Raw genomic sequence first — 13,068 nt, 5'->3', positions numbered from 1 at the left:
GTGCAGTACTGCTATCAACAAGGGCAGACGTCGATGACGAAGTCCAACACTGCCTTCAGTGTGCCAGTGCAGCATTCGGTCGCCTGAGGGAGAGAGTGTTTGAAGACCAGGACCTCAAACCCGGCACTAAGCTCGTCGTCTATAGAGCAGCAGTGGTACCCGCCCTGCTGTATGCCTCAGAGACATGGACCATGTACAGCAGGCACCTCAAAGCACTGGAGAGGTACCACCAACGCTGCCTCCGCAAGATCCTGCAAATTCATTGGCGGGGTAGGCGCACCAACGTCAGTGTTCTCACTCAGGCCAACATCGCCAGCATCGAAGCTTTGACCACGCTCGATCAGCTCCGATGGACGGGTCACATTGTCCGCATGCCCAATACGAGACTCTCAAAACAAGCGCTCTACTCGGAGCTCCGGCATGGCAAGAGAGCCCCAGGTGGGCAGAGGAAACGCTTCAAGGACACCCTCAAAGCCTCCTTGAAAAAGTGTAATATCCCCACCGACACCTGGGAATCCCTGGCCCAAGACTGCACAAAGTGGAAAAGAAGCATCCGAGAAGGCGCCAAACACCTCGAGTCTCTTCGCCGGGAGCAAGCGGAAGCCAAGCAGCGCAAGCAGCGCACGTCAACCCAAGCACACCACCCACCCGCTCCTTCAAGCACCATCTGCCCCACCTGTGACAGAGACTGTAGGTCCCACGTTGGACTCATCAGTCACCTGAGAACTCATTTTTAATTTGGAAGCAAGTCATCCTCGGTTCCAAGGGACTGCCTAAGAAGAAGAGTACTGAGGGGGTGCTGCACTGTCGGAGGTGCTGTCCTTCAGCTGAGACGTTAAACCGAGGCCCCGTCTGCTCTCTCAGGTGGACGTAACAGATCCCACGGCACTATTTTGAAGAAGAGCAGGGGAGTTCTCCCCGGTGTCCTGGGGCCAATGTTTATCCCTCAACCAACATCACTAAAACAGATTATCTGGTCATTATCACATTGCTGTGTGCACATTGGTGTTTCCTACATTACAACAGTGACTACACTTCAAAAGTACTTCATTGGCTGCAAAGCACTTTGGGACGTTGTGAAAAGCGCTATAGAAATGCAAATAGTTCTTTCTTCACAAAATATGTTTCTTGACTCTTTCGTGAACAAGGCAGACAACAGTGACTGTGCGTTTCCATTGAGATGCTGAATAGTTCGGTGCACTCAGTAACTGGAGCTTTTCAGCATGGACAGAAGGCATCGGAGAGATGATCTTTGAGAGGTACATAAAATAGTTAAGGAAACAGAACAGGTAAATCTGGCATATTACTTTAAGTTAAGAGTTACGACATGTAGACCCAGGTTCAAACTAGTAAAAGGTAAATTTAGGACTGATGTCAGGAAATGATTCTTCACACAAAGAGCGATCAACACATGCAATAGATTCTCAGATAGAGGTGCAATCCCGGGGACCATTTAAGAAACAATTAGATGCTGCGACAGAAGGACTTTAGGATCTTTCTGGAAGGATGAATTAAGGTGGGGTGAATGGCCTTTCTCATAGGTATCCTGTGATCTTCTGTGATCAGATAAAAATATGATAAGGATAAAAATTCATCAATTTCAAATACACTTTTAAAGGAGGTGCAGGAACAGCGAGACCTGGGGGTGGACGTACACAAGTCTTTGAAGGTGGCAGGACAAGTTGAGAAGGCTGTTAAAAAAGCAGATAGGATCCTTGGCTTTATTAATAGAGGCATAGAGTGAAAAAACAAGGAAGTTATGCTAAACCTTTATAAAACACTGGTTAGGCCTCAGCTGGAGTACTGTGTCCAATTCTGGGCACCACACTTTAGGAAGGATGTCAAGGCCTTGGAGAGGGTGCAGAGGAGATTTACTATAGTGGTACCAGGGATGAGGGATTTTGGTTATGTGGAGAGACTGGAGAAGCTGGGGTTGTTCTCCTTAGAGCAGAGAAGGGTAAGAGGTGATTTGATGGAGGTGTTCAAAATCATGAAGGGTTTTGATAGAGTAAATAAAGAGAAAATGTTTCCAGTGACAGAAGGGTCGGTAACCAGAGGACACAGATGTGAGGTGATTGGCAAAGGAACCAGAGGCAATAGCCGCGATTTCGCTCGCCGTGGCGAGTCCGGTGCGGCCGGAGCAGACAGCGGCCTCAAACTCCACACTCGTATTCAACCCGCCTCCTCCAAGTGATTTTGCTCTGATTAGGCTTGTTAAGCCTGCCCTGTGAGGTTCCTGGCCAATTAAAAGGAAGCGGGTCTGATGACATCATCTGATGACGCGTCATCAGCCAGTTTCCTTAAAGGGGCCATGTCCACATTCATTTTGACTGTTGTGCTGTCAGTGTTCTACAACATTGAGGTGCTGCAAACACTGGCAAGCACTGCACAAAGGTGCACGGCTGCACCCTCTGCTTACGGAGGGAGTCACAGCACACGGAGATTCTCTTCCCTTCCAATGGGCGGAAGACACCTCCCCAGGACATCAACGCAGCCTGGTTGCACATTGCACAGGAGGGCACAAGCAGGGATGTTGTCAGGAGGACCAGGCTGCAATGGCACAAACCTTTCAATGATCTCAGTAGATCACGTTATGTTACTGCAAAGCCACACTCAACCTCATCCTCCTGTGTCACTCATCATATCACCATCACTCTGCCTTCCCTACCCTACTCCTGCACATCCTTACTCACACCAGCTTACCTTGCACCTCCACCCATCCCCCTCTCTCTACATTATCACTTCTTTATCTCACTGGCCACCCCTCACACTCAGCCTCATCCTAGTCCATTCATACCAACTAACAACACACAAGGGTAGGCATTGGGGTATTTTAGCCAATGTTTGTGTAAACTTTCTGTTAATGTGTTGTCAAACATTGAAATCCTTATTGTCACCACTTTGCCTTCTTGCACAGATTTGTGTGCACCTTTGAAAGTGTCTTAGTGAGTTCCAGTGAATGGTGAGACATAACGTCCCCCACCCTCCAATGGTGATGAGTGTGAAAGGAATGGCTTGGGCATTGTAGGGATGCTTTATGGTGCTGGTGTGGGGTGGTGCCAACTGGCGCATCATGCGGTAGCGAGGGTGTACAGCGTCAAGTGAAGCAAACCTGGCCATGGTGAGGCCATTGGTGGCATCCCAGGCAGCAATGTGCATGGGTGATGATGCCCTGTGTCCAGTGCAGCATCAGCTGATTGCGGAGAAGGTTGGTGTTGTTGTTGTTGCTGCTGATGTGCCAGGTGATGCTGGGGTTGGGGCTGATCGTGTTGGGATTCTGAGGACCAAGGTGAGATTTTTTCAAGGGCTGATGCTGATGGAATAGATGGCAGGTGAGGTTGAGATGACAGAAGTAATCTGTCAATGTTGAGATAGGTTGTTCCAAGGAAGTGACAGTGGATAGAGAGATTACTCCAAACACTTCAAAAGTGCATAAAGCTCAAAAGTGGGTTCCAAATTATTAATGCTCCAGCTTCTAAGTTTGGGAAGTGACCAGCTGTGAAATGGTAGGTTTTAGACCACTTTTGCAGCTTTCACCTATTCACAGCAATCCACAGTCATTGAGAACTCGATACACTTACCTGACGTGATAGCCGCTCTCCGGGAACCTCATTGAAAACCTGGCAAAATGGTAAGTACACGGGAAAATGGTTCTTAACTACCTTTTAATAAGCTTCTAACAATCTAAATTGGCTGACCCGCCGCTTGGTGTCGGGTCTGTTCAGGACTGACAGACCCGACACTTGGGAAACTGACAAGGAGGCGGGGTTTACAGCAGGATACCGACCCGCTGTCTGTCTTTGTGATTTTGACAGCGGATCCGCCTCCAAACCCGCACTCTGAGCACCAGCAAGAAACAGCCCAACAGGAGGGAACATTTTTTTTCCCGCAGCGAGTGGTTGTGATCTGGAACGCGCTGCCTGAAAGGGCGGTGGGAGCAGGTTCAATAGTAACTTTCAAAAGGGAATTGGATAAAGGGGGGAAAAAAATTACACAACTTTGGGGAAAGAGCAGGGGGAGTGGGACTAATTGGAGAGCTCTACCAAAGAGCCAGCACGGGCACAATGGGCCGAATGGCCTCCTTCTGTGATGTATCATTCTATGATTCTATGATCTGGTACTTGTATATGGAGCTAAATGATTGTTTCACATTAATTATGCACCTTGGGATGTTTTACCACTGTTAAAGGTGCTAAACAAATGCAAATTGTTGTAGTAATGCAATGATAAATACTGCGCAGCACCATTCTTACTGATATTATTAACATGACAAACATTTTATCAGTGAGGTTTTGTCACAGTCTCTTAGACTGTCCTGCTCATATGGTCTCTAATCCTTCTCAGTGCGCAGATAAAATGTAAATCAATAATGGAAACTTTTTAACATGTCTGGTTAGGAAAGGGTTAAGCTCCGCTCCACCACGGCTCCATGGAGACACGGAGGCTGTGTTCTGATCCAAGCTGCATCTGATCTCCCAGGGTTTACACTTACAGCTGGCCCGATTCCATTTGCACAGCAGACGGTATTAAATTACCAGCCTGACAATAAAACACCGAGGGTTGATCATCCCCACAGAAAATGGCAAGAAGCTCACGTCAGGTGTTCACAGCAGCCAGATGCAAATCCTCTGCCGTGCGGCTGAAGTTAACTCTTGAAATACAGTCGGGCAGCAGGGGAAGAGGGCGCCAGGTTCAAGGTTCAAAGTGAAAACTTAGGACAGCCGTCAGGTGGCATTTCCTTACTCAGAGGGTGTTGAGCAACCGGAACGGATTCACAGGCAGGGTGGCTGAGGCCTGGGCAACCGCGAAGGCTCACTCAGAAAGTAGCTGGATGCTGATATGTGAAGAGAGCAGCCTTGGGGTTCTGGAAAGGTGAGATCGCATGGGCTTCTGTGTCCAAGAACATCCAGTGATCTTCTTAATGAGGTTTAGCTGAACGGCCAGTGAAGTTGAGAGTCCCTGATTAAGATGCCACTTTTAAAATACAAAAGGAGGTGTTTTTTGTGCAATCAATCGACACTGGTTTCAATCTGGCCAAACCTCATGACTGAACATGCTCGCAGTACCTTTAATTGCATGAAAGTATCACTAAACCTGATCTACGTTCAGCATGCACAGTCAACAGATAATTGACATTTTGTAACAACAACAACAACAACTTGTATTTATATAGCACCTTTAACATAGTAAAACGTCCCAAGGCCCTTCACAGGAGTATTTTAAGACAAAAAATTTGACACCGAGCCACATAAGGAGAAATTAGGGCAGGTGAAAGAGGTAGGTTTTAAGGAGCGTCTTAAAGAGGAAAGAGAGGGAGCGAGGCGGAGAGGTTTAGGGAGGGAATTCCAGAGCTTAGGGCCTCGGCGGCAGAAGGCGTGGCCACCAATGGTTGACCGATTATAATCAGGGATGCTCAAGAGGGCAGAATTAGAGGAGCACAGATATCTCGGGGGGTCGTGGGGCTGGAGGAGATTACAGAGATAGGGAGGGGCGAGGCCATGGAGGGATTTGAAAACAAGGATGAGAATTTTGAAATCAAGGCGTTGCTTAACCGGGAGCCAATGTAGGTCAGTGAGCACAGGGGTGATGGGTGAACAGGACTTGGTGTGAGTTAGGACACGGGCAGCCGAGTTTTGGATGACCTCAAGTTTATGTAGGGTAGAATGTGGGAGGCCAGCCAGGAGTGCGTTGGACTAGTCAAGTCTAGAGGTAACAAAGGCATGGATAAGGGTTTCAGCAGCGGATGAGCTGAGGCAAGTGCAGAGATGGGCGATGTTACGGAGGTAGAAGTAAGTGGTCTTAGTTATGCTGCGGATATGTGGTCGGAAGCTCATTTCAGGGTCAAATATGACACCAAGGTTGCAAACAGTCTGGTTCAGCCTCAGACAGGTGTTAGGGAGAGGGATGGAGTCAGCGGCTAGGGAACGGAGTTTGTGGCGGGGACCGAAAACAATGGCTTCGATTTTCCCAATATTTAATTCAAGAAAATTTCTGCTCATCGTCGGACAAGCAGTCTGACAATTTAGAGACCGTGGAGGGGTCGAGAGAAGAGGTAGTGAGGTGAAGCTGGGTGTCGTCAGTGTACATGTGGAAACTGCACTGTGTTTTCAGATGATGTCGCCAAGGGGCAGCCCATAGATGAGAAATAGGAGGGGCCAAGGATAGATCCTTGGGGGACACCAGAGGTAACGATGTGGGAGCGGGAAGAGAAGCCGTTGCAGGTGATTCTCTGGTTACGATTAGATAGATAAGAATGGAACCAGGCGAGTGCAGTCCCACCCAGCTGGACGGCAGTGGAGAGGCATTGGAGACGGATAGAGTGGTCAACCGCATCAAAGGCTGCAGACAAGTCAAGAAGGACGAGGAGGGATAGTTTACCTTTGTCACAGTCACAAAGGATGTCATTTGTGGCTTTGTCGAGAGCCGTTTCGGTACTGTGGCAGGGGTGGAATCCTGATTGAAGAACCATTGAACTAAATAAAGGATGGTGTTCTGCATGAGTCCGACTTCATGGTGAAACATCAAACAACAGTATATAAGAACGTAAGAAATAGGAGCAGGAGTCGGCCATTTGGCCCTTCGAGCCTGCTCCGCCATTCAATAAGATCATGGCTGATCTTCTGCCTCAACTCCACTTCCCGTATCACAATAGAGTCATGCTGTGCCAATGGTTCAGTGGGCAAGTGCATTGCCTGGTTGACTTTGAGCTAGAATAAGTCAGGTTTATTCTAAGGCCTGACTTAGATGATCTCAACTGGGCTGGGGTGGTGGTGGAGATGTTACAATTGGCTTCAGACCAGAGTGGTGGGGCGGGGTTGGGCGGCGGTGCGCGGGGGAAATTTAAAAAAGGATTCTTGTTTTTGATCGCCGCTGGGCTCCTGTTGGAAAATGTGTGTGGACATAGTGTGAGGACAAGACTGGACTTGCCGTGGCTGACAAGCCTATCAACAGTCACTGTCAAGGCTAATGTAACGTCACCTGGGAAAAGTGCTGGAGAATGCCAGTGCTCTTAAAAATGTACACCAGCACGGGGGGTCACCATCTTTGGAAGAGGAGAGAGACTTACCTTCTGACCACCAGATGGCAGCATGAGACAGTGCTGGTCTTTGTTCGGCAGTCTGCAGTATCTGACATTGCCTGTGGCTGTGTGGCAAGGACTGAACAGAGTCCCTACAGTCTCATGCTGCCTCTGCCCTCCTCCCATATCAACGTGATATTAATTTTATCCAGAAGACCAAATGAGCCCTTCAAACCCAGGATCCTCTGACCCCTAGTCCAGTAGGAAACCAACCGAGCTGCCTTTGGGAGAGGAGGGTAGAAAACTCGACCAGTAACTGTCCTCCAGTTGTACCGAGCAGAAGGCGCAATGGCCCACATTGTACAAAAGTTCAATAAAACTGAACACACAAATGTTTCATTTTTTTTTTCAATCCTAGATCCGCACACAAGTAATGACACATCACCTCAAACGTTCATGATACTGATTTTCCTTCCCTCATGAGAAAGGCCTGGTATTTTCTCCGCATGTGTTGCCAAGAATTCCTCCAGGAGCCAAAGAGTTAAATAATTTAAGCGCTGTATTATACGCGTTCCGTTCCTGTAAAACTGTTGCCAGCACCTATCAGCAGTCCCAGCACACTGTCAGTCTCTAAAGGCCAATTCTTCAAACTGCTGTCTGATTATGCCAGCCATAAATGTCTTTCAACTTGGAGCTATTTTCTGTTTTAATAATCAAATGCGAGCACATTTCTTCCAAAAGGCAGGCTGAAGGTTTTATGACAGTGTTATCATCTAGCTGGAAAATTAGCTGGGCAGTAAGTGACGTGTGTAGATTTGGTGCCTTACTCTGTTTTCTTATTTTGAAAGGATATGGAAAGTCCTCTTCAGGAATGCAGAAAATGTAAAATTCCAGTTGGAAACATTCATACATTGTTCCTTTCTTCCCCCATCACAAAAATGATTATGGAGTCTATTAAGATATTATGTAATATGAGACCTACAGGCTCTGTAGCTGTGCTGCTGGAAGACTGGAGGCCCATCTTGACCATTGAGGTTCAAATGCCAGCCTTGATTGTCATTCCAACTCTGTCTCCCTCTATGGCTAAGTTTAGTCAGTTGTCTGCCTAGTAACTAGTCATGCGGTGTGCTTCCTCTTGGGAAGGGAAAGAGTCAGAGATTGACAGGGAGATTTTTTCTGCTTCACAAAACATGCCTATTCGTCGATAAGGGGTGATATGAACAGCGCTCACAGAGATTTACATGGTCTAGGCTGTCCTAGCCTCTGGGCTGCAGATGTTGCATCCTGGAAGTGGGAAAACAGGGAAAGATTAATGTAAAGCAGGCCAGTAGCTATTGTATTAGAGTTTGATCTCGGAGATAGGCGTTTAAAAACATTTGTTCTTGGAATGTGGCTAACGTTACCAGGGCCGCACGTATTGACCTTCCCTAGTTCTGCTCAGTAGGTGGTGTTTTTTTACATTTGTTTATGGGATGTGGGCATCGTTGGCAAGGCCAGCATTTATTGCCCATCCCTAATTGCCCTCGGGAAGGTGGTGGTGAGCCGCCTTCTTGAACCGCTGCAGTCCGTGAGGTGAAGGTGCTCCCACAGTGCTGCTAGGGAGGGAGTTCCAGGATTTTGACCCAGCGACGATGAAGGAACGGCCGATATACTTCCAAGTCAGGATGGTGTGTGACTTGGAGGAGAACTTGGAGGTGATGGTGTACCTTTGACATTGCTGATCTTATCCTTCTTGGTGGCAGAGGTTTTGGGGCTCGGAGGTGCTGCCACAGTTAACTTGGTGAACTGCTGCAATGCACCCTGTAGATCGTAGAGTCTGCAGTTGGTAGCTCTGGCTACTTTTGACCTGGTCACAGAATAATAGAAATTTCAGGACAGAAGGAGGCCATTTGGTCCATCGTGCCTGTGCCGCTGCTAGATCCACATTGGCGCTATGTCCTCTAATTCCATTTCCCTGTAACTTTAATTCCTTTCTTCAATTATTTATCTAACTCCCTCTTAAATGTCAACAACAACAACAACGTGTATTTATATAGCACCTTTAACGTAGTAATACGTCCCACAGGAGTATTTTAAGGCAAAAAATTTGACACTGAGCCACATAAGGAGAAATTAGGGCAGGTGACCAAAAGCTTGATCAAAGAGGTAGGTTTTAAGGTGCGTCTTAAAGGAGGAAAGAGAGGTAGCGAGGCGGACAGGTTTAGGCAGGGAATTCCAGAGCTTAGGGCCTCGGCAACAGAAGGCACGGCCACCAAAGGTTGAGCGATTATAATCAGGGATGCTCAAGAGGGCAGAATTAGGGGAATGCAGATATCTCGGTGGGGGGGTTGTGGGGCTGAAGGAGATTACGGAGATAGGAAGGGGCGAGGCCATGGAGGGATTTGAAAACAAGGATGAGAATTTTGAAATCGAGGCGCTGCTTAACCGGGAGCCAATGTAGGTCAGCGAGTATAGGGGTGATGGGTGAACGGGACTTGGTGCAGGTTGGGACACGGGCAGCCTATTGATTTGGCTTGAATAGAGACATATGGCAATGCATTCCATATTCTAATGATCGTCTGTCTGAAAAAATGTCCTCTAACCTGCCTCTTTATGTTTCTAGCGTTAATCCTACCTTTATGCTGCCCTGGGGCCAAATTACCAACCAGTGGAAGTAATTTTTTCATGACCTATATTCTCAAACCCTTTCATAATGGTAAACACCTATTACATCCTCCATTAGCCTCCAATGGAGTCATCTGAGGGATCGAGAGATGGAGAGAAGGAACAAAGAATAGAGGCTTTTTGGGTGGATCTCCTGGGACAGTGTCCAATAAGTCTCTGCACATGTCAATGAACCGGACCATCCTGGCTCAGGATAGTATAGATATGGGGAAGGGGGTGAAAATGAAGGGTAAAAAACAACAAAGTTGGTCTGATCCATTTGTGCTAATTAAGTTTTCTGTGCTGACAGGATACCTGTTTGATCTTTTCCAGCATTTTCCATATTTCGTGCCTGATTTCCCACTCCTTATTTTTCTTTTCTGTTTCTTTATTTTTGTCAGTACTGTTCCTAATTTGTTTATGCCTTTATTACATTGCCTTCATTACACCTGTTCACACACAAATATCAAATGTAAAGTCACAGCGCAATACAAGCCAGTGGTTAGGTTTTTAACCATTAGGAAGGGTGACTTGTGGAGATATAGTTAATGGCTATAGTATAATCTGATTGGTAGTTTAAATTATTACAGAAGCAGTTTTACCTTTTCCTGCTTCCTCCCTCTACTGTTATGGAGCTTCGTCCCGGTGCGAGGGAAGGTCCATCACCTGCCAGTATCACTCAGCACTGCTAAGAGATACATGAGACTGGCCCAGAGTGACTTGCCAGATTATTTGTTTCTGCACCCAGCCTCTGCTGTCTTTCCCCCAGCAAGAACCGTTTCCTCTTCCAACCTTGGTCCTCCTGTCCCTCTGCTCCACCATTTGCAGTCGAACCTTCAGCCACCTTCAACCTGGAAACCTTTCCCAAACCTCCCTCCTTAGCTTCAGAGCCTCCTCAAAATCTTTTTGGCTCTTCACCTCCACTGACCCCTCCTCACTGCCCTCCAATCAATCCCCACATTGTCACATGGGCTTACTCAAGCCAAATCCAATGAAGGAGTGATCTAATTGAGGTGTGTAAGATGATCAAAGGAGTTGATCGGGTAGATAGAGAGAAGCTATTTGCTCTGGTGGGGGGGAGTCCAGAACAAGGGAGCATAACCTTAAAGATAGAGCTAGGCCATTCAGGGATGATGTCAGAAAACACTTCTTCACACAAAGGGTAGTGGCGATCTGTAACTCTCTCCCCCAAAATACTGTTGAGGGTGGTCAATTGAAAATGTAAAAATTGAGATTGACAGATAGTTGTTAGGCAAACGTATTAAGGGTTACGGAACCAAGGCAGGCAGATGGAGTTGAGATACAAATCAGCCATGATCGAACTGAATGGTGGAACAGGCTCAAGGGGCTGAATGGCCTCCTCCTGTTTCTATATCCCTCGATTCCCCGTAAAGTGCCTTGGGAAGTTTCATTGCATGAAAGGGGCTAGTGAAACTGAAGTTGTTGATTTTTCTTCCCATCCTTTCAGGAAGTACTTCACTTTAGAGTTCAGAAGACAAACACAGGACACAACCAACAGAGTACCCTTCATCGTCCAGTACTTCCCCGGAGCGGAGAAACTACACCATGTTCTTCGCAGCCTTCAACATGTCATCGATGATGACGAACACCTCGCTAAGGCCATCCCCACGCCTCCACTACTCGCCTTCAAACAACCGCCTAACCTCAAACAGACCATCGTTCACAGCAAATTACCCAGCTTTCAGGAGAACAGCGACCACGACACCACACAACCCTGCCACGGCAACCTCTGCAAGACATGCCAGATCATCAACACAGATAACATCATCACACGTGAGGATACCACCCACCAGGTACATGGTACATACTCATGTGACTCAGCCAACGTTGTCTACCTCATACGTTGTAGGAAAGGATGCCCCGGAGCATGGTACATCGGCGAGACCATGCAGACACTGCGACGACGGATGAACGGATACCGCGCAACAATCGCCAGGCAGGCGTGTTCCCTCCCAGTCGGGGAACACTTCAGCAGTCAAGGACATTCAGCCTCCATCTTCGGGTAAGCATTCTCCAAGGCGGCCTTCGAGACACACGACAACGCAAAATCGTAGAGCAGAAACTGATAGCCAAGTTCCGCACACATGAGGACGGCCTCAACCGGGATCTTGGGTTCATGTCACGGTACATGTAACCCCACCTGACGTAGGGTCATCCAGACTCGAGTCATCGTTGGCTTGTTCTCGCTACACAGATGCGGCCGGACCTGCTGTGATTTCCAGCAAAAAAAATGTTTTTTTGTCTGTTTTTTGTTTTTCATACAGACCCCAGCATCTGCAACATTTGACCCCTTGTGACCCCACCTCATTGTTCTTTGATGTAATGTTTTCCTGACTAACCTGTTTCGATACCATTCGCACCTTTGATTGCTGTGATTATCTCTCTGCCGAGGTGTGATAAATGGCAGTTAGAAAGATTACCTGTAATCATCTGGCATTATTCTCTGACTATATAAGCTGTGTCTTTATGCATCTCTCCACTTCACCTGATGAAGGAGCAGCGCTCCGAAAGCTTGTGATTTCAAATAAAACTGTTGTGTGACTTCTTACATTTGTCCACCCCAGTCCAACACCGGCATCTCCACACCTTTAGAGTTGTTACATTATGCCAGAGAAAGAGCTTGTATTTATATAGTGCCACTCATCCTCAGGAGGTCCTGAAGTGCTTTACCTCCAATAAAGTAGAAGACCAAAATTGGACAAGAGTTGGGATATGGGTTGTACTCGTGTTTTGAGATATGTTTTACGGATAATGAACGTTCATTGTAAATGTTAATGACTTCGATAGTGAATGCGTCCACAACATTAAACTCAAAAACAATGGGCTTTAATTAAAATAAATACTTTGGGGGTATCTGGTTTATATCTTGGAAATTTGCAGATACCTCACTGAAAAACTGGACTGTCTGGTCCAAACCTGGGTGGGTGGTGGCTGTGCCCACCTCTCCTTACCTTATGGTAAGGTTGAGATTGGGAACTTGGTGTGGAGATAATCATGGGCACAGCCCATGTTGTACCACCTTGTCATGCAGTGCACTAAAACACTGTCATTCTGTCCCGACACACACATTATGGCGTAACTTTTTTCAGCTGTTTTAGCTTACTTTCTGAAGGATGAATCAGTTAAAAATCCCTACCATCAATATTTAACAATTTTTATTTTCTGAATAAATCAAGCCATAAAACATGATAGTCTTGTACAAAGTCCACAGGACATTCTGTACTCAGTGGACTTAATTCTAACCTCCTGAACTCCCTTGGTTGCATCTCTAAATAATACAACATCTGATGTGGGAGTCAGCACGTCTGATAATAGCTTGAACAATTGCATTTGTGAACATCATAGCACCTCTTGCTGGTCTATTGCAGGAACTATCACACACACAC

At 47.0% G+C, this 13,068-nt stretch overlaps 1 protein-coding gene across 1 annotated transcript; it reads left to right on the top strand.

Annotated features, from left to right (window-relative positions):
- Nucleotides 1-4,564: 4,564 nt before the first annotated feature.
- Nucleotides 4,565-12,494, top strand: LOC147108091 (uncharacterized). Its single transcript, XM_086004557.1, has 2 exons — nucleotides 4,565-4,872; nucleotides 11,130-12,494. The coding sequence occupies exons 1-2, from the start codon at nucleotides 4,832-4,834 to the stop codon at nucleotides 11,686-11,688; spliced, it is 600 nt and encodes a 199-aa protein (XP_085860683.1). The 5' UTR covers nucleotides 4,565-4,831; the 3' UTR covers nucleotides 11,689-12,494.
- Nucleotides 12,495-13,068: the final 574 nt, after the last annotated feature.

Source organism: Somniosus microcephalus, chromosome 13, assembly GCF_052327205.1.
Source record: "Somniosus microcephalus isolate GS21.2 chromosome 13, FLI_Smic_1.0, whole genome shotgun sequence".
NCBI lineage: Eukaryota > Metazoa > Chordata > Chondrichthyes > Squaliformes > Somniosidae > Somniosus > Somniosus microcephalus.
Note: the sequence above shows the minus strand (reverse complement) of the source record. Positions and strands in the feature narration are given on the sequence as shown.